At 48.8% G+C, this 20,057-nt stretch overlaps 8 protein-coding genes across 8 annotated transcripts; 3 read left to right on the top strand and 5 right to left on the bottom strand.

Moving 5' to 3' along the window:
* Nucleotides 1-792: 792 nt before the first annotated feature.
* Nucleotides 793-1,594, top strand: HETIRDRAFT_437867 (uncharacterized protein; the record flags this gene model as incomplete). The annotated part of the gene is made up of 1 exon (XM_009542964.1): nt 793-1,594. A coding segment is annotated over exon 1 (522 nt), but the record flags the coding sequence as incomplete, so codon positions are not given.
* Nucleotides 1,595-2,658: 1,064 nt separating this feature from the next.
* On the bottom strand, nt 2,659-3,505 carry HETIRDRAFT_407020 (uncharacterized protein; the record flags this gene model as incomplete). The annotated part of the gene is made up of 2 exons (XM_009542963.1): nt 2,787-3,505; nt 2,659-2,731 (listed from the first exon to the last, which is right to left on the bottom strand). A coding segment is annotated over exon 1 (575 nt), but the record flags the coding sequence as incomplete, so codon positions are not given.
* Nucleotides 3,506-4,728: 1,223 nt separating this feature from the next.
* HETIRDRAFT_244337 (uncharacterized protein) lies at nt 4,729-5,042 on the bottom strand (the record flags this gene model as incomplete). The annotated part of the gene is made up of 2 exons (XM_009542962.1): nt 4,729-4,860; nt 4,938-5,042. Coding segments are annotated over 2 exons (237 nt in total), but the record flags the coding sequence as incomplete, so codon positions are not given.
* A 436-nt stretch (nt 5,043-5,478) lies between these two features.
* On the top strand, nt 5,479-8,736 carry HETIRDRAFT_153890 (uncharacterized protein). Its single transcript, XM_009542961.1, has 10 exons — nt 5,479-5,552; nt 5,605-5,765; nt 5,818-6,157; nt 6,216-6,536; nt 6,593-6,710; nt 6,769-6,864; nt 6,918-7,727; nt 7,778-7,895; nt 7,948-8,468; nt 8,517-8,736. Exons 1-10 carry the CDS (start codon nt 5,491-5,493, stop codon nt 8,568-8,570), a joined length of 2,601 nt encoding a protein of 866 aa, XP_009541256.1. The 5' UTR covers nt 5,479-5,490; the 3' UTR covers nt 8,571-8,736.
* Nucleotides 8,737-8,743: 7 nt separating this feature from the next.
* Nucleotides 8,744-9,427, bottom strand: HETIRDRAFT_166879 (uncharacterized protein; the record flags this gene model as incomplete). Its single annotated transcript, XM_009542960.1, has 5 exons — nt 8,744-8,807; nt 8,858-8,904; nt 8,960-9,071; nt 9,121-9,219; nt 9,276-9,427. 5 exons carry the CDS (start codon nt 9,425-9,427, stop codon nt 8,744-8,746), a joined length of 474 nt encoding a protein of 157 aa, XP_009541255.1.
* A 1,156-nt stretch (nt 9,428-10,583) lies between these two features.
* On the bottom strand, nt 10,584-11,472 carry HETIRDRAFT_437864 (uncharacterized protein; the record flags this gene model as incomplete). The annotated part of the gene is made up of 3 exons (XM_009542959.1): nt 10,809-11,472; nt 10,713-10,757; nt 10,584-10,658 (listed from the first exon to the last, which is right to left on the bottom strand). Coding segments are annotated over exons 1-3 (744 nt in total), but the record flags the coding sequence as incomplete, so codon positions are not given.
* A 160-nt stretch (nt 11,473-11,632) lies between these two features.
* Nucleotides 11,633-14,015, bottom strand: HETIRDRAFT_41522 (putative inorganic phosphate transporter; the record flags this gene model as incomplete). Its single annotated transcript, XM_009542041.1, has 17 exons — nt 11,633-11,852; nt 11,917-12,012; nt 12,067-12,087; nt 12,141-12,175; nt 12,230-12,260; nt 12,313-12,373; nt 12,431-12,464; nt 12,528-12,692; nt 12,753-12,768; nt 12,826-12,892; nt 12,962-13,139; nt 13,200-13,231; nt 13,282-13,363; nt 13,412-13,596; nt 13,653-13,728; nt 13,783-13,811; nt 13,868-14,015. 17 exons carry the CDS (start codon nt 14,013-14,015, stop codon nt 11,633-11,635), a joined length of 1,476 nt encoding a protein of 491 aa, XP_009540336.1.
* Nucleotides 14,016-14,948: 933 nt separating this feature from the next.
* Nucleotides 14,949-19,798, top strand: HETIRDRAFT_244887 (uncharacterized protein; the record flags this gene model as incomplete). Its single annotated transcript, XM_009542958.1, has 15 exons — nt 14,949-14,980; nt 15,034-15,219; nt 15,274-15,451; nt 15,500-15,625; nt 15,674-16,363; nt 16,416-16,560; nt 16,618-16,776; nt 16,827-17,101; nt 17,154-17,543; nt 17,616-17,649; nt 17,934-17,966; nt 18,027-18,115; nt 18,176-18,207; nt 18,259-19,549; nt 19,652-19,798. Coding segments are annotated over 15 exons (3,807 nt in total), but the record flags the coding sequence as incomplete, so codon positions are not given.
* Between the last annotated feature and the right edge of the window lie 259 nt (nt 19,799-20,057).

Genomic DNA, 20,057 nt, shown 5'->3' with positions numbered 1-20,057 from the left:
AGTGACCGAGGAGGGAGACTCGAAAAACGGCGTAGACCCCAGAATTGAACTATTAATCTGAGCACTCAGTCACACTTAGTCACGCGTGCCGATTAGAAGTCCGACGGCTTGCAGGTCATGCCCAGTCAAAAAATTGGTATTTTGTCATATATCCGTCATAAAGGCAGTGCAGAAGTCGTGTAGAAGTCGTGTCCAATTTTGGCAGTTTATGACTTGTGCATGACTTTTCGCGCCACTTTCCTGACGGATACATGACAAAAGACCATTTTTTGACTGAGCTTGACTTTCGCTTGAATTCCGTTTTTACTGAGAGTCACCTCTCCGAAGGCCGAAGTCACTCCGCCCACCCTCTTTCGAGTCTCTTTCGTCAAGGTTTTATTTTGAGCATAAGCTCTCTACTGACCACCCCCGAATTTTTTTCACAGGATGTGCGCTTATATATATCTCCCAATTTATTTTCAATATGATGTTCAGAGTGGGGGATCTTTGGGATCTGGACTCTCAGATGCGGCAGAGAGCCATACTTCCCTTTATTTTCTCTCTCCTGCTCCACGCGCTTTTTTTACAAGTCTCAAAGAATACACAGTCATTTTAAACACATATATAAACCTCCCCAAATATTTATAAGACAGCCACTCTAGTGTAAAAGAAGATATAGCGGCTGTTCACTACTGGTCCACTGTTCAACTGTGGTCCAGGGATAGTATGTTTCATGTCTCGGGTCCTGTCCGTTCAAACGTTTACACCACTCTCTGAATCCTATGAAGGTCAGCACAAGACTTTTAAAGCGATGCTGTACAACCCACAAACTAATATTCAATACGCTGTAGACAAGGGAAACCAACTGTATAGATTTACAAATTGACGCGGGTCAACAAGAGAACGAAGAGTAGGTAGAAGATCTGTCTTGCACCAAAGGGGAAGAGGGAATGAAGAACAGATTGGGCAAACGTATAACACTCACAACGAACCACAGGAGCGACGGCCCAATAAATACAGATAACTCGAAAAGTATACAACAAGGAAACAAAACAAAACGTACCAAAGAAAGTGATAGAGAGATGATGGCATATGCAAGAGACGAGAAAGGAGAGACCAGTAACAGGAGATATACATAGGAGTGCAAGAATAAAGGCCACCTGCTGCCCAGGGTGCTTCGACAGGATGTGGGGAAATGCGGGAGAGGAGCAGGTCACCAATAGAGATACACAACAAAGCGAGATAGCGACAATGATAGCAATGACAATGAGAGGGGCGGGCGAGAAATGCGGCTACATGACCAGGGGAAGGAGATCGTATGGAGGGCAGGAACGAAATTACTCGATCTCGCCGATGGTTCTCCTCCTCTTCTTCAATGGACGTGCGTCGATAAATTCTGCATCGTCTCGACAGATGATTGATAACGGAGAGCGATATTCTTTCGATAAGGTGCGCCGTTCTTTCGAGATAGGTGAAGACAACAACGAGTTGTCTGGCTCGTCTTCATCCTCTTGGTCTTCAACGCTACCTCTCAATAAAAAGGCTTCCATAAGCCCAGCAGTGCTCTTTCCGTTGAACATCTTACTGCTACTGCCGCTGGGGGTTTCGAGGGTAGAGATATACTTCCCAGTCCGAACGACAGGACTGTCTTCCGGGCTGGACATGGGTGGGCTGGCAGAGTCGTCTCCATTACCATCCTTCCGAAAATCGAGAGCACCATCATACAAGTTCATGAAAGGATCTTCGCCAAGCCCGATAGCGAAGTCAAGAAGGGGATTGCCGCGACGAGGTCTCATGGGGGAAGAGCCCAAGGCCGAATTACTAAAGGATAGATCTAAAGAAGACTTCGCGAGCCTCGTGGGGCGATCATCAGGGCCTCGTCCAAGTGGGGATTCATCACTTTGGCGGAAACGTTTGAATCCGGGACGATCTGTTATCGGCGCAGGTAAAGAGCCAGTCAAGAAGAGCCTTCTAGGAGTGGGTTTCACCGCACTCTTCATCAAGCCCAATCCAAGGCACCTGTCATCGAACATAGCATCTACCCCTGAATCTTTGCTTTTGCTGGCAGGGAATACACTGGGAGTATTGAAAACACTCGACTTGCCAGGCCTTGGATCGATGATGACTGGGCTGACTTCAATCCCAGACACAGAATTGAATGACACCCGTGCAGGGCTCATTTGACCACGGACGACCATACTCAGACTCATTTCCCGTGCGCTAGAGTGGAGAGGATGGCTCGGACTAGGAAAACGCCATGGTTGGTCTGAGGGAAGTCTGGGTGGAGAATGACGGAAAGAAGGGGTGACCAAAGGGTTGTATGGCGACTCCGGGATGACAGGCCGCTCCGGAGTAGGCGGCAGCGCCTGAGGTGCAGAGCTCAGAGTGAGTTCGGGGCCATCCGATTGTGGAGAGTCTGGAGGAGGAGTAGGGCTGGTACGGGAATGATACTTCGCAGGGGGACGAATGAGCTGAGGAGCGGGTGCTAAGACTGGAAATTCTCTTTGGGTTATGCGGGGCGTCGGTGGAACTGGAGTATCATCATCATCATCCACGGATTTGTTGTCATTTCCACAGTCGTAAAGAGCAGAGTTATAACTTTGTCCCGATATAGATCGATGAGAACGCAGCTTCGATCTTGATGTCGAGGGAGCATGGTAGCTCAAGGTTCGGTGCGTTATGCCAGTCGCGCTTTTGGAGCTGCGCGTTACGACGGAGACATTTTCTTTCTCGTGAGCCTCTTTGCTGTCTTCTGGAGAGCAATGAATCAATGAATGTCTTCTATTAGGAGAAATCAATTCACTCACTGCCTCCAATTTTACGAGCACGCTCTGAGTTGTCACGCCTGTTAGACATCGGAACCTTGTGTTTCTCAAAAACATGGCGCCTCCACATGCTTTTCGCATTGATGCCTGCGTAGGTCCGCCTACAAAAAGTGCAACGAAGGCGGGGCTCTTCACCTTCCGGCCAAGATTCGGATCCACGCTCCTTGAGGTCCTTTTTCTTGGCAGGGCACCAGCCTCTAGGAGGCTCGAGCTGTGATGGGTAAGGCATGATATTCGTGCCATTGGTAGCGATGAAATCATTTGGATCCAAAAACCAATCGGAATTGGCCGCCAAAAGAGCGTATGTTAGGCCTTGGGTATGCATATGAGCGTCTGGAAATTCTGTGAATGGTGGATGGATAAAGAGGGCATCGGGATCGCGAGGGGATGGATCCATAGGCGGTAAGGGATGGATTAGTGAATTATTGCGCGCTGGTGGCGGGGGCTTGGATTGAAGAGCTGTAGTCCCGCTGGGATTGTAAGGGCGAGGTTGAAATGAGACTGCAGCCGGGGTGAAGAATTGGAGATCTGCAGGAGAGGAGACGCGACGCTTTGAGGGATAGTGTGAGTTACTCTTTAGCTCGGACATGATGACGGAGCAGCGAGTCCGCCAGATAACATCAAAGAGCAGCAGAGAAAGCTGTACAGTACGCAGTAGATTCACTCTAAGACAGGTGCTGCAAGAAGAAACGGCTACAGGCGGAAGGGAAAAGGGCGGGAAGTGTACGCGGGGAGAGTGAAGGGTATCACAGGTGGCCAAGGCCCACAGGACTCAGAAAGCCCTAGCGCATTATTACGTAACACTTTCAGTCGGAGTTGGACGTGACCCGCGACGCGCCATCCACGTGATCGTTCCAACGCGTGTTTGAGATCCACGCCGTCATTGCCAGGACCCATTTCCCTTGTCAAATTTATTCTGCAGTCACAATTTGACCCTTAATTTGACTACAACCAAGGATTTCATCTCTGTTAGCACTTTCCAAGTTATCAAAGTTCAGGCCAAAACAATGAATGTCAATTCGTAGACAATCGAGAGAGCCCGAGATCAACTTCGCTGGTCTAGGTTGACTCAAAATCTGCAGAACATGTCAGAAGATGAAGCTTGCGGAAGTACCTGTCTCCAAAAAAAACCTTGGTCGCAGGCTACACACAAAACCATCGTCTTCAGTGTAAGGTTAGCCACAGAGACTAGGCCGAACCATGTTTCTTTCTCCCTCCGCAACTGGACAAAAGTACCACAGAGTGCCGGGCCGTTCATAGATTCCGTTCTAGGCTTCATCAGGTTGCCTAGATGAGATATCAACTCAATCGCGACACGCTAGATAGTCTACGAGAGGTCTTATATCCTCTGTCGTGGATTGTCTAGCTCACCTGGACCGCTGACTCGACGGCGATGAGAAAGAAAAAGTGCACTGGCCGAGGTCTACGGAAACATCTATAGAATATCGAGTCGGCATAGATGCTTCGACGCAATTCAAAGCTTGTGAACCGAAGATACATTTTCCGAGCTTGCCGCTTCTACCGCTGACTTTATTCGAGATGGCATTCGAGTAAAGGAGCGGCCGTACCTCGGCAGCATTTTGGATACCGTTCTGGTCTAGAGATGCATCCAGATGTCCAACGATCGTAATGAGAGGTGGTTAGCAAAACTGGTAGTACAAGCAATACAATCCATTGTGTATGGGTAGATTCAGCCCATGGCTGTCGGATGGAATCTCTTAGAGAGCGAGAGAGAGGTATCTGGTCAGCATACCGGCATGAGTACCTTGACTTGGCTTCGATGACTATGAACATGCACCCTGCTATCATCACTGCCCCACCAAGAGGCGTGATAGGACCCAAAAATTTGAAGCTGTGTGCCAAGCAAAGTGATTATCAGGATTCAGATACAACAGTCGATCACAAAGACCGTTACGTGCCGATCGCGTGCCAGGATGAGAGCCATGATTGAACTTGAAAAGATGAATCCACCGACTGCAATAGCAGGGCCTGCAAACCTGTGAATAGCGAAGCGAGGGTGATTTGAAACCAAAAGCAGGCCAAGTCCGTTGAAGATCTGCGACATTGATACCATAAATGATCACTGACGAGCGTTAACACGCCCTCAACGAGTATGCTTAGTCTACTGCTTACCGTGTAGTGTGCAGCAGTCGTCCATGCTGACACTTTTTCATGGGTAATTCCCGGTCTCGCTTTTAGCCCGTGCGATCCAAACGCGCCGGCAATCATGCCAACAGCGACTAGCAGTCATATAGACCCAAAACCTTCATTACTTTCATGATACAAACTCACCAAAAAGCGCGCCAGTTCGCCATAGCAGACTACCATTGGGAAATCTGCTGAGACCAAGGCGAGGTGCGAGGAGTGGCGTGGTGGAACGAGAGCCTGACATGTTGAAAGGTTCGATGTGGTTTGTAGACGACTGAGACGCGCGGGAGCGTGCGGGTAGCCTGGGTAAGTGGCTCGGGTGGAGTCGGACCTGGTTAAGTAACAGTCCCTCAAGATCTCGAGATCCAAGGTCTAGAATTGATGTCCTAATCGGGAACGATATTTCTAAAAAATCTCCTCGAGCAAGACCAACGGCAACATACCCCATACTACTTCCTAATCCTCCACTTGCTTCCATTTACTCGACCCTAATTCTCCCAAGTTCGATTAAATCGGTCTCGATTATCGCAACTGAATCATGGGAAAGGCTCAGAAGAAAACGGGGAAGGGGCGCCTGGACAAGTACTATAAGCTTGCAAAGTGAGGACTTCATACCTGCAGCAAAGCTCTGTCCGTTGAAACCTTCACTCAGAGAGCAAGGATACCGCGCCCGTTCAGCATTCAAATTGATACAGCTGAACAAAAAGTATAACTTCCTAGAATCTGCCCGATGCTGCATAGATTTATGTGCAGCGCCTGGAGGGTGGCTGCAGGTAGCGAGTAAATATATGCCTGTGAACAGCGTAATCGTCGGTGAGTGTGTGTCATGTTTTCATAATGGGGACGTTTCAAATCCTCCCCTCAGGCGTCGACTTGGTGTCCATAAAACCTATACCACGAGTGGCTACCTTCGCTGCAGATATCACCACTTCCCGTTGTCGAAACCTCCTTCATGATGAGCTGAAGGATTGGAAGGCTGACGTTGTCCTCCATGATGGTGCTCCTAATGTCGGTACTGCTTGGGTGCAGGACGCATACAGCCAGTCAGAACTCGTGCTCATGAGTTTGAAATTGGCTGTTGAGTTCCTCATCAAAGGAGGAACCTTCGTTACAAAAGTTTTCCGGAGTGTGGATTACAACAATTTGATCTGGGTGTTCAATCAACTTTTCGGAAAAGTTGAGGCAACGAAACCGCCGTCATCACGGTACGTTTTTGATTGACGCATTTCCTTCTCGCTTTGAGGCTTACTGGATTGTGGATAGTAATGTTTCCGCTGAGATCTTCGTTGTGTGCCGTGACTTCCTTGCACCCAAGCATATCGACCCCAAATTTCTCGATCCGAAGCATGTTTTCAAAGATCTTGCTGCCTCAGATCCTGCAGGCGACAAGGGATCCTCAGCAAACAACATGCAAGCTAATGTTTTCCATCCGGAGAAAAAACGTCGAAAGCGGGATGGTTATGCTGATGGAGATTACACCCTTTTCACAAAAGTGGGCATTGCGGAATTTGTAAAATCGGTAGACCCGATTGCCGTCCTTGGCTCAGCGAATAGGATCTATTTCGAAACGGAGGAGGAGAAAGAGTGAGCAGATATCTTTTGCCTGCCAACTATGTAGTTGAACTTACATCCTCTGTTAGATGGGCCGCTTTGGATATCACGACACCGGAGGTCAAGGCGAATCTTGACGATCTCAAAGTCCTTGGAAAAGGCGACTTCAAGGCACTGTTGAAATGGAGAACGGCACTTCGAGAGGAGGTATGCATCTTGTCCTACATTTCTCTGTAGGTCTTTCGTTTCTGACTCATTCAACTAGATTGGCTTGGAAGTCAAGACCAAGCACGCTGACGAGATCACTGAGACGGTCGAGATCACTGAGGTGGTTGATGAGGAAGAGGAAATTCAGAAAGAGGCACGCTTCTATCAATATTCAGATCATCATGTCCACTAAACGACGAAGTACAGCTTGAACGACTCCATGCCAAAGCAGCTGCACGAACAAAGCGCGACCGACGGAGAGCCAATGAAGCTAAACAGAAGACAATTCAACGCATGCAGTTGCAAATGGTCGCACCCATGGATATCGGTATGGAACAGACAGATGCGGCGTTGGGCATCGGGCAGGAGGATATATTTGATCTAGGCGATGCAGAGCGGGGCTTGAAGAAAGGCGGTGTCTTGAAGTTTGCTGTCCGTGGTGAGGAGGATAGTGAAAGCGAAGAGGAGGCAGAGATTGGCGAGAGCGACTACGAGGCATTGGATTCAGACGAGGAACGGGAGAAGAAGACCCGGTCATTGGAGGTAGATATGGATGGGCTGTACGATGCCTACCGAGAGAGGCTGGCGGAACGGGATTCCAAGTTCAAGGTGAAGGAGGCCAGGAGGAAGAACAAGGAGCGGGAGGAGTGGCATGGTATCAAGGAGGACGGAAGTGGAAGCGAGGACGAAGACAGCGAAGAGGGTGGCTGGGAGGAGGTGCAGCAAGCAAAAGGGAGGGACGATTCGTCGTCTTCTGACGAAGACAGTGATGAAGATGGCGATGAGCCAATGGACACCGTAGGGCAAAAACGCAGCAGGCCACGAGAAGCCGAAGAAAGAGAGAAGAAAAAGCCCCGGTTAGTCTCGAAGCTTGAAGACCCCAAAACCTCCGCTAGCGCAAGTCGTGCAACAGATCTCTGGTTCAGTCAAGATATCTTCAATGGACTGGATCCTCTGGATGACATCAAGGACGAAGAATCCGACGAGTCCGACTGCGATACTTCGGCGAAAGAGGAGGTGAACGATAAAATTTTCAAACTCGAATGTTCCCTAATCATATATCACAGATGTCTGCTGGTAATGACGACGACTTCGAGGTTGTTCCCCAAAACTCGGATACTGATACTGAAATGTGGGATGCAACCGAGGAGAACGAGGATGAAGTAAAACAGAAGCACATTCAAAGTAAGCTTTCAAGATCTTTTCTTTGCCTGGATCTGACAAAGCCCTTTTTCAGAGCACGGTTTACTTACCGCGGAGGCCATCACATTAGCCCAGCAACTCGTAAACCGTGAACGTACGAAGACATCCATGATCAATGACGGCTTCACACGTTACTCGCTCAACTCAAAAGATGATCTCCCCTCTTGGTTCTTGGACGATGAGTCTAAACACTATGTGACAAACATTCCCATCACCAAAGATGCTGTTAGAGCTCTGCGAGCGAAGCAACGAGCCCTTGACGCGAGACCGATCAAGAAGGTGGCGGAGGCGAAGGCGCGGAAAAAGTTCAAGGCGGCACAGAGGCTGGAAAAAGCCCTGAAGAAGGCTGAAGGCGTTACTCAGACAAGTGACATGTCAGAGCGCGAGAAGGCACAGCAGGTCGAGAAAGTGATGCGCAAAGGTTTATCGAAGGCCAAGCGGGAAAAGAAGGACATCAAGGTGGTGGTTGCGAAGGGCGTTCACAAAGGTGTTCAAGGAAGACCCAAGGGTGTCAAGGGACGCTATGCCATGGTCGACTCTAGGATGAAAAAAGAGGTATGTCATTCAGAGATTCATAACTCCCAGGCGCTGATCGTACTACAGGTTCGCGCCAAGAAACGAAAGGAAAAAGAGAACAAAAAGCGTAAACGTCCTTGAGTTGATCCCTTGGCTTTTCTATTCCTTGCATCTTGAAGTATGGCATGCTGGTGTGGAGATGGGTTATGGGATATTATATTCTCTTAGTCTACGTCGACGTGGTTCTCTTGGTCTACGATAACCTGGAGCCACCGTGGTTTAGCGAGGAAAACTCTTTCCGTTGCTCTGCGTCGTCAAAACATCGCAGTCACTGAGAAACGCGGTCCAACTCTTCTCGGACATATCGTCGCATGACAGCTACGAGAGCCTATCAGACTCAAGTGGGTGTAAGAAACTTTGGTACTCACTAAACAGACGGTTGATTTTTGACTGCTCTCAAGATCCAAAATGCTCTCTGTGAGGGCATGAATCTGTTTCGAGGTTGAATCTAAAGGGGAACTGAGCACTACTTCTTTGCTTTGGCGTACACTGGCACTAGTGTCCAATATATAATCAATCCCCTCGTAGTTCAGTGTCAGTGGAGGGTTAGGTTGCAAAACGTCGGGATCTGAAGAGTCCAAGCTACGGGCTAGTCAGCCGAAAGGAAACACGAAGAGTAGAAGATACGCACAAGGCATGAAGGTCGGCTAAATATGTTTGCAGCTCCACAGGCCCCTCGCCAGAAGTAAGCGTCTCAGCGTCTGTGACAGAGAAACGTATATCCATATGCCTATAATGCGAGATGTCAAAAATGACACATCGGAATATAGCTTTAACTAAGCATACCGATCGGGCATTAGCACGTCCACGTCTGTCTGCAAGCCCCTCCAACAGATTACGGCCCGAGAGTCCAGGACATCCTTCGCAGAACGATCATCTACACCCTCGCTAGAAAGCTGTGGATTCGATAGTGTCAACTCGAAATGAACTACTTTCATTCCTTTCCGCTCTACCGCTTCGATAGAGGAAGGTAGCGCATGATATACCAAACGATGCACGACCTTCTGCTGAGCAGGCAATGCCTCAAGAAAATGGGCAGGAAGACTAGAATATATACCGTCAATATTCCTACTTCCTCGCATACTTAAATCAACGAACCTCGGAATAAAGGAAGCGCGAGCACTACTGTCAGAAATCCATTTTAGCACTCTTTCGTAGGGGCCGCTACCCGGCAGCGGTGGAATTAGAGTCGCTCTCTGTCCCACTTCCGAGGATGTAAACAGCAAATGTCCTGGACTTTCAAACTTATGATCAATCGGGGCACCACTGAAGTAGATACCACCTACTGTGCAGTGATCAATCTCTGGGATTTTCCGACAGCTTCGGCAGGTAAACCGCCGAGGAGAATCTCCTTGAGATCCACTACGCGGCTATAAACTCGTCAACAGCAGATTATTAAACACAATGCTTGCAACATACTTTTGTGATGTCAAGAAGGAACCTCGTGCGCCGGCCATACCTCCGGTCATGTCCAGGTTCTCACTATGATCGAAACCCAGCCAATCACCTACCCGTCGCCATCTGAATGTGCCACTAGTATTGATCATCCATGGGAGAGCGCGCGGAGATAAATAAGGATAGAGCGAATAAGAAATCGGTGCAGATAATGTCGGGACGATTATTTCGTCGCCATCTCTGACGGGGCTGTATGAAAGCAGTACGTTGGAGATTAAAAGCTACGGATGGCCATAATCAATGTCTACAGGGGGTGAGATGATGTGATATAATTTACCTCGGTAGCTGCACGTATAGCCAGCCGTTTTGCACCGTTCAGACCTTGTACATCTTTTGCGCGTATTCGGATCTATACGAGGGTCGGCTTTCACGCGTGGATTGAATCGACTGCGAAAGGCTAGCTCACCTGGCCATTCGTTCCAATGTTTTCTACAAAGGCACCTGTTAGTCGCGATATCGTTTGCAATAAATCGTGGCGAATAGGGGTCTTGGTAAGGACCTCAAAAGTCTCCTCTATGACATTCTATGCCGTCGACAACATTATATGCTTGCATCGAGTCGCGAAAAGAGTATATACCTTCTTAATATTTTGAATGCGGTCTCGAACACCATTCAGAGCCTCTCGCACCCCTTCCACCTTCAAAGCCAACGGATTTTGCACAAGGGATACGTGCACATTGAATTGCGTGGATAATTGCAGGAGGTCACTTCCATCTAACTCACTTATTCATATGAATGAAAACTAGAACAAAGTCGACATGAACTTACCTTTGCCGATAATCAGAAATAGGTGACTCTGCTCTAGAGGAAAAGCTGAGAATATGATCAGATAAAATAAACCCTGCACAGATGATCTGCTCTCACATTGAGCCGTCATGACGGTTTTATCCCTGTGCTTCCGTTCCAGCTCCCTCAAGGATGGCCATTGCCATATTTGCTCTATGATTGCCTCTGCATATTCCACCTTGCGCCGTCGCGAATGGGTATACTTTCCAGAAAGGCCAAAATCAACAGCGAACTGACGTAACTGTTCGCTGCTGAACGACCGACACATAGAGTCCACCAGCGCACCATACGCTTCCGCATATTTGTTGGTGCCAGGACGCGGATGACCGGCAGGTCGAAGGCGTTCCAGATCTTTCAGGGATGGTTCCAGGCCTTGGTTTTGAAGGGCTAATAGGTATTGCTCTGTCTTGCTAGGTTCAAGCGGTACGCGCACCTTTGTTGGTGGTGCGGTTTTTTTGGACCGCCGTTTGCGCTTTGGCTTCTCAGTTTCGTCCGTAGGGGAATGCAAGACATCCGGTACAGAATCAAGCGATGATTCTGATGATTGTGCCAATGTTATATCCCTGTGAAATTTCGCAACGGATCCAGGTTCGTGGTTGACAGTGTGGATATGAGCCAAAGCAAGGCGCGCAGCATGAAGATGAGAACGAGATGAATGGAGACATGATGACCTCGATACAAAGATCTGGCGAAGGGGTAACATCCAGCAAGAAACCTCTGAACGGGACTCCAAGCTTCCGCCACCAAAATCCGGTGGTGAGTTCAATCAACTCAAGGAGTGCTCGAGCATAATTACAAAAGAGACCCCAACCCTAAATCATGTATCTCCTAACCCTACTCCTACTCGGGTATAACCCTGTGTGATAAGCAAGAAAATATAGAAAGTGGTTCAGGCGAGAAGATCACGTCGATTCAACATCTCCTTCCTGTGTCAACGATATTTCCCCGATCAGGTCCTTTTCTTTGTCCTCGCCTACTTCACCCACCCAGCCCTCCGCAGCCAAATACTCCATGAAACGGATGTCCTCGTCTGCAAGGTCGACACCTGTCATGTCGGGAACAAAAAAATAGGTCACCACAATTCCAATAACACCACAGATGGCCGCGATGATGAAAGTCCATCTTCAGAGAGTTGAATATTGCATCAGTCTCTTTACATATGTCTGAATCAGCAACACATGCGTACTTCTTTCCCAAGTTGTTCTGGATGGGTGTGAATGCTTGCGTTCCTACTGCCGCTCCAACCTTACCGATGGCGGCCGACAAGCCATAGCAAGTTCCTCTGCCAATTGCATCAGCTCATAAGTGCTGTCGCGTCCGAACATGACTACTTCACCTAATAGGTGTCGGATATGACCTGTTTCGTTAGTGAGTGGAACATCATACTTTTACGATCCGATGTCGACTTACTCTGCGCTCACGAGACCCAACATATCTCCAGGTCCCTAGTTTGCTATCAAGGCGCCGGTTTGCTGTGTAAGGTAACAAGACAGGCATACCAGGTTTCCGAATGATTGCATCAAACCATAGCTACGACGGAATCTTAGCAGGGACACCAAGCATTTGTAAAAAATCAACTTACAAAACAATAAATAGTGGAATAATCCTTGTGATTTTATCATATGCAAGACCTATGATCAACCCTGTACAGTGTTCAACAAATGTAATGAAGTCAATCGTGTCACGGAGATGGTTCTCACCTATGACAAGGTATCCTCCAAACCCCACCATCATCTGAGTTCGTCACCAAATCAGTCAGCCTGTTCTTTTTTTCGAAACATGGGAATGGGGACCCACCGTATTCCGACGACCAAGTGGATTACACAGCCAGGCTCCTACAAAAACGCCAGGCAGAGCAATCGCTCCGAGCAACAGCTGCCATTCAGCTGTCTCTTTGAGAGTGTTATTATGAGTCACACTCGATATTATGGTGCCTGAAAATACACCGTTCGGAAATGTTACCTTTGAGCATTTGCACGTCAGTCAGCCGATGATATAAAAGTAGACAAGGTGGAATCTCACAAAGTCGTATAGAAACCTGTTATTGTGTCCTTGATTTAGTGCATATGATGACAATTATTTCGAACATACGCACCAGGCCCCACAGGTCCCGATCAACGTCTTCCAATAACGTTTAAAAACCAGGAAGTACGGAACATGATCTAAAGAGCAGATAGCACGAAATGACGTGAGTTAGATGCCATGGCTATTCATGTCAATGGGCTTCTGACTTTTGATGGCACCCTTCCGATATAGTTTGGAACTCAACATCCGCAAACGGAAAACCAAGACAGTTAGTGGAAGGAGAATTCCAATTCCAAAACAGACACGCCAAACTGTGGAAAGATGGGTTTCTCCAGCAGCTGAAAGAACAATCAAAAAGACAGACACCGCGAGAGGTCCACCGAACTGAATAGAATTTTCGATGCTGTCAGCAAAATTAGAATTGGCTCTCATCCTAAAACTCACGCTGAGGACGAAATTCGTGACCATGATGAAGACTAGTATCAATATGAGTTCCTAAACGACAGAGCATGGCCATACTACAAACCTGGACCCCGGTTCTTCGGCATTTTCTCGTTCGCTGCCTCACTTGCACTTGTCGACGATGCGGGATATTCACCCCCGACCCCCTTCGAAAGACATGAGTAAATGAATTCAATGTAAACTGCATAACTTACGATACCAGTGATTCCTCGTGCAAAAGTCAAAAACCAAAATAAGCCTTCGACGCTTCCGTGCGCACCATGTGCAGCAGTTCCGAGCGTGGCACCTAGGACAATCAAAAGTGTTGTGGATACCAAAGCGACCTTTCTGCCCAGTCGATCACAGACGAGTCCAACGACAACTTGGCCAATGACTGCACCTGTTTGTGAATACCAGATAAGTACAGCTAACCTTGACCATTTCGGAGTCTCTCACCAACTAAAAGAGCATTAGATACCCGAGTTGACACAGAAGAAGTATATTCCTTTGGATACAGCTTTCTGAACACCACCTATGGAAAGACCATTAGCAGTATCTGGAGGCCGTGATCATGAATGAAAAATACATTAGACATGGTCATAAGATTGTTTTGGTCTGGTTCGAAAGTATATTATTCGTCACGCATGCGAATGAGTACAATGTGGCCTCACATCCATCGCTGATGAGCCCAAATGCTGCGGCTGCTATGGTAAAATAGGCGCTAAGCGTCTCCTTCCGGCTCAGAGCAACAGGCTGGCTCTGCACATCAACTGATGCGGAATCTGGTATATCTTCCTTTACGTCTTTGGTTATAGACATGGATCCAGGTGTCGAACAGCTCGAATGATCAGGAGTGAACGAAACGCACCAGCGAAGCTCTCTGGTATTTAACTGCCCTCGGCTGCTAGACGTCAGGAACGAAGTTCAGCAGGAACGAGAGGACCCACGTGCGCAAAGACATGCGAGGAACGTTGATGATACTGAATGGCTCAAGGTGGAAATCGTGGTCACATGTGTGTCAAAGTGAAAGGCAGTTTTACAGATAGGCATCCAAAAGCGTTCAACTTCCTTGATGCTCTCCTGAATAAGGACAGACATGACTGCAACAGGATTCGACGACCCTCCGAGAATGACAGCCATTTTCTTGCGATAAGTAAAACAACGTTGCAGCCCCTATGATAAGAAAAAGGTCGAACACCGTCCGGGAACCGGATGATCCATGACATAGGTAAACATTCTCGAGGAAGTGAATCAAAGTGGTGTTTCAGGAAGGTGAGCCGATTCGAGGGTTTTCTGGAAAACCTGGTGCATGACTTGTGCTGTCGAATAGATCGTAAGCCATGGAGGCACGGAGAATGATTGAGTTCTCGTGGAGATTCTGAAGAGTGCACTCACAGATCCCGTAGGTTGAAGTATAGACTGTCATGAATTCACTGATATTTCGTGGAGTAACCTGTTGAAGTAAGCCATGGCGTTGACGCCGCGGATCTATTCATGAATGCGTGATGCATGAAGGTTCAAACGTTCACGTTTAATTGGTAGGTTATGTCCTTTTATGCTGTTGATATTATCGTGCAAGTCAGAGTTCGAACGGGGTATGATGATGAGCGAATGATGAGCGTCCCGAGAAGCTTAGGCAATCTGAGCTCCGCTCAACCTTGATTCTTTCTCGGCTGCCGCTGAAAAGTTGCATACCTCAGCCTACACCATCCAATGGCGAGCCCTAACGGCGTTTCACACAGTGAGATTGACGAAGAAATCGATTATACCGATATCGAGGAAAAGTGTGTATTCGTCCTCTAAATGTATTAAGCAGACTCAAAAGAATTCGATGAAGATATCAAGTGGGTCTCGAGGAAGGTTTCGACAACATCTTGGTGATAGATGGTATTCCAATCGTCGACAAGGGTAAATTGGAAAAACTCCTGGCGAAGATCTCAAAGGAGTTCAATAGGAAGGGTGCCGTGGTGAGGCCAGATTCGATGACTGTGCCATGGAATGATGCTGCTGGAAAGAGCCAAGGGTACGTGGATAGTATCTTCAAGTCGCCTTCTGCGTACCAACCCCCTTTTCCTAGATTCATCTTCATCGAATTTCGCACTGCCGATGAAGCCACGTTTGCATTGAACGAAATGAACGGTCATCCCTTTGATAAAACACATACTTTCAGAGTCAACCGTTTCTCGGACATTGAGAAGTATGCCAATTTGAATGAAACCTACTTGGAGCCAAAGAGGGAAGAATACCAGTCGAAAGTATGCAACAGCCCTTATTCTCTTCAACACATATTGACACTAGTCTAGGAACATCTTCGAGCTTGGTTGGCAGACCCTCACGGTCGCGACCAATATGTTACTTACCGCGGCGATGAAGTAGAAATTCACTGGCACGGCAAGCCGGCGCAGTGTGAGGTAGCCTTTGCTAAAACAGTGAGCGTTTTCGCCCCTTCATTGAAACTTCTCTGAAGACGTCCAAAGGCGTGGACGGAACTGTATGTTTCGTGGTCGCCATCAGGCACCTACCTCGCAACATTGCACCGTCAGGGTATCCGACTTTGGGGAGGATCCTCTTGGGAACATCAACAGCGTTTCTATCACCCTCTCGTCAGATTGGTTGACTTCTCACCATGTGAACAATACTTCGTCACTTGGTCGCACGAACCAATCGTAGTCGCCGAGGGTGCACCACAAGGCCCCTCATTCTTCTCTCCCGAAGATGAGGGCAACAATATCGCCGTCTGGGATATCAAAACTGGCCACCTTCTTCGCACATTTCACAGTATTCTTCCTGAAGGCGATAGCTCGAAGAAGCAGATGGCCTGGCCCGCGCTCAAGTGGAGTGCAGATGATAAGTTCGTAGCACGGGTAACGCCGGGTCAACAAATCAGTGTGTATGAATTGCCCAGCATGGGCCTCCACGGGAAAAAGAGTATCAGGATAGAAGGGGTTGTGGACTTTGAGTGGTGCCCTCACAGCGACAAGGACAAAGAAGACGCAGAGAAAGCAAACCAGGCAGTCAACGGTACCGCAAAGAGCTCCAAAAAGATCAGAGAGAACATGCTTGCGTATTGGACCCCCGAGGTGGCTAACCAACCCGCTCGTGTGACAGTTTCCAACTTTCCCAGCCGGGACGTCCTGCGACAGAAGAACCTTTTCAATGTGACGGAGGTACGGCGCCTTTCTGTCTCATGCCTATTACTATCTGACAGGTGTTATCTAGTGTAAACTTTACTGGCAAAACCAAGGCGATTTCCTTTGTGTCAAAGTCGATCGCCATACGAAGACGAAAAAGTCAATATTCTGCAATTTGGAAATCTTTATGGTTCGTGAGAAGGACTTTCCGGTAGAAGTTGTCGAACTCAAAGGTAAAAATGCCTAACACCGGTTCAAGCCATGGATCTCATGGTCATTCATTTCTTTAGATACGGTCACCGATTTTTCCTGGGAACCGAGGGGCGAACGTTTCGCCATCGTGTCAAGCAACGATCCCAATCTCGGAAATCCAGGTCCTGGAATCACGATCAAAACCGACGTCAGCTTCTACCAGCTAGAACGTGGGAAGGGTGACTTCAAGCTCCTTAGTGAGTCTTCCCTTGAGTAGTCAGTTGCTCTGCTGACCTTCGCATACCAGGAACACTGGCCTCACGGACAACAAACACCATTCGTTGGTCACCGCGAGGTCGACATGTAGTTCTCGCGACCGTCGGATCGACGTCGAAGTCCGAGCTGGAGTTCTGGGACCTTGACTTCAATAGTGATGACGTCGGTCGAAGGGAAGGGCAGAAAGAGGACTGGGGTAGCGGCATCCAGCAACTAGGTATCAATGATCATTACGGTGTGACCGATGTCGAGTGGGACCCCAGCGGTCGCTATTTGGCGACTGCAGCAAGCGCGTGGACGCATACAGTATGTTCACGTTGCTGTCCACTTCTCGATGTCACTAAACGGTTGACTTCAGCTCGAAAATGGATATGCGATTTGGGACTTCCGCGGCCAAGAAGTCGAGAAACACATATTGGACCGCTTCAAGCAATTTTTGTGGCGCCCTCGCCCGGCTTCCTTACTCACGAAGGAGCAGAAACGCCTTATTCGCAAAAATCTGCGCGACTATGGCCGTGCATTCGAAGAAGAGGATGCGGCGATTGAAGACACCGCTAGTGCCGAGCTCATCGCACATAGGAAACGCTTGGTCGACGAATGGAACACATGGCGTACCCGGTACCTGGAAGAGGCCGCAGAGGAGCGACGTGCCAGAGGTCAGAAGCTGGAGCCCAGGGAGCAGGAGGAGGAGCGAGAGGAGATCGAGGTCTGGATTGACGAAGTGATTGAACAAATCGAAGAGGAAGTTGTTGATTGAGTCCAGCGTACCTCTGGGTACTGCAATCTATTTTCGTATCGTTGTGTATTTTTTCGCGTGAAGTTGCATGAGCCGTATTTGAATTTGAGCCTCAACGGTAAGTGGTGTTGTGTGAGAGAGCGGGATCCGCTGAGACCCGGCATGCCAGGGCGGATACCGGAAGCACTGATCCGAGTTCCGATTATAGCCGATCAGACGATATCTAATCAGTTAAGTTTGCCCCCCACTTGGGTACCGCATTAAACCTCCCGCATCATCCTCCTCTCACTTCCCAGGTCTTTCTGACGCTCGTTGGGTCCCCCACTTGCCATATACTCGTTCGCACTTGCGGCTTTCACGGAGCTTCTCATCGAATGTCTTGTGCGCAACCGCCATTGCCAGCGGTCTCGTCATCTTCGACCCTTTGGGCGACAGGTAGAGTCCTTGGATTGACATCCTTCCGAAGTCGGACGTTCATATGCATCCTCTATCCAGCCTCTAAGGAATGGGTGATCCCTGCTAAACCTAAGCCGGGCCGCAAACCCAAGAAAGATCCTCCGCCCGCCGTCGCCGTGGAAGATGAGGTATGTTCAACACTTATACAACGTCAAGCCGGGCCGACACTGACAAAAATATACACCTAGGCCACAAGCAAGGGCAGACGTGTGCAGAATCGGTGAGCGATATCCGACTGTCTTATTGTATCCTTGTGACTCAAAAACTCTAGAGCTGCGCAGCGTGCTTTCCGTGAGCGCAAACAGTCTCAGCTTGCTGAACTCCAGGCGCGGATTCAATTGTACGAGCAAGGAGAAATCGAACGCAATGTTGCCTTGCAGACTGTAGCAAAACGTCTCAAGGAGGAAAATGAGAAGCTGCGTCAGGAAAACGTCCTTCTCAAGGACAGAATCTCTCAGTACGACCAGGAGCGCGAGGAAAATGAGATGGAGAACAAAAGGGCCAGAGATAATTCGTCCCCTTCTGGCGGATGCCTGGACCATCCGTTCAGGAAGAGAGCGAAGCTCTCCGTCGACACAATCGTGTTGACCGCGCAACCGTCCCGCGCTATACCTCTCACGCTGATTCCGTCTCCTCCGTCTATGGCATCGTCACCAGACTCTACCGGCTCATCTGATGATAGTTTCTCACCAATGGCCCTTACCTCATCTGGCGAAGAGCCGACAATATTCCCTACCCAATTGACTCTCAACGGGATGTTCAATTTCCGGACTCATGGAAAGCAGCCTGCATATGATTCCGTCGGATCAATGGACAATTTTGACTGCGGCTTCTGTAACGAGAATACACCATGCGTATGCAGAGAGTTAGGCATACATCATTCCACGCAGAGACCTGATATGGCATCCGAAGTATCATTCAAGGCAGAGGCTGCAGAGGACGAAGCGCCTGGCTTGCATGACGAGGCGGTGCCTTTGCGTTCGCCCATCCCTCCTGAACGTGTTTCCATTCTGGACAACTTGCCCGCCTATCAGCCTCCGGTTCCTTTGCGTCGCCGCCCTGTAAATCCAGGTCTCAAGACACTTTTCCCGGTATCCCCATCTACCGCTGCCTCCACCACTGCGAAACCGACTACTTCGGCTCCCGCCACATGTTCGGGCGATCCATCAAATTGTCTGGCATGCGCAGACGATGTTTTCGGAAAGGCATTTTGTACAGCGATCGGCGAATCAATTGCATCGGACATACCCTGCGCCGACTGTCCAGACCGCCCTCAATTCAACGCCGTCAAGAACCCGACCCGTCTCTGCTGTGGAAACCCCGGAATGTGTGGTAGTAGCTCATGTGCATCATCGAGGCCATCCCCCTTGACGCTGCCTGACTCTGACATGTCAACGGATACCATACCCACAAACGATGCATGGCGTCAATTGAAGTCTCATCCAAATGTCGCTTTTGCTGACCTTTCGCTCCTGGCCGATGTCGTTGCCCGTCGTTCAAAATGCACCGGCCCTCGTGTTGTCATCTCCCCACCCCCCAGATGTATCACGCCAGAGCGTACCGTCACCCCCACTCCGCATCAGGCCATCTCTCAAATATCTGCGGACGAGAGCTCGGACAATCATCCTATTTTGTTGACGGATCCACATGCACATTACCGCGAGAAACATCATAGACAAACACACTCTCTACCTTCACCCCCCAGATTGGTACCTCACGAGGAGCTTGTTAAGTGTAGCCGTCCTCGTTTGGTGCGTGAGGTCCACGCCGAAGCTGTGAGGGATGCTCTACGTTTGCTGGACGCGAAATTTGGGCAGATGTGAAGATGAAGCGGATTGAAATTAAATTTATTAAACGAGCTTTCTGTAGATTTTCCTCCCTACTTTTATTATGTATGTTCGTACGCACAGCGGTCACCCGTGTAAAGATGTTTTCCATGTTGTATGATAACGTGCATGCTTGAAACTGAGCGGAGTACGATGTACACAAGCCAAGCTTCTTGTAAGCCACCTTCTGGTCCTACCCAACCACATCGTTATTTTATTAGTGACTGCTTCTGCGGCCAGCCTC

Source organism: Heterobasidion irregulare (assembly GCF_000320585.1).
Source record: "Heterobasidion irregulare TC 32-1 unplaced genomic scaffold scaffold_01, whole genome shotgun sequence".
NCBI classification, from domain to species: domain Eukaryota; kingdom Fungi; phylum Basidiomycota; class Agaricomycetes; order Russulales; family Bondarzewiaceae; genus Heterobasidion; species Heterobasidion irregulare.
This window is presented reverse-complemented; position numbering and strand designations above follow the sequence as displayed.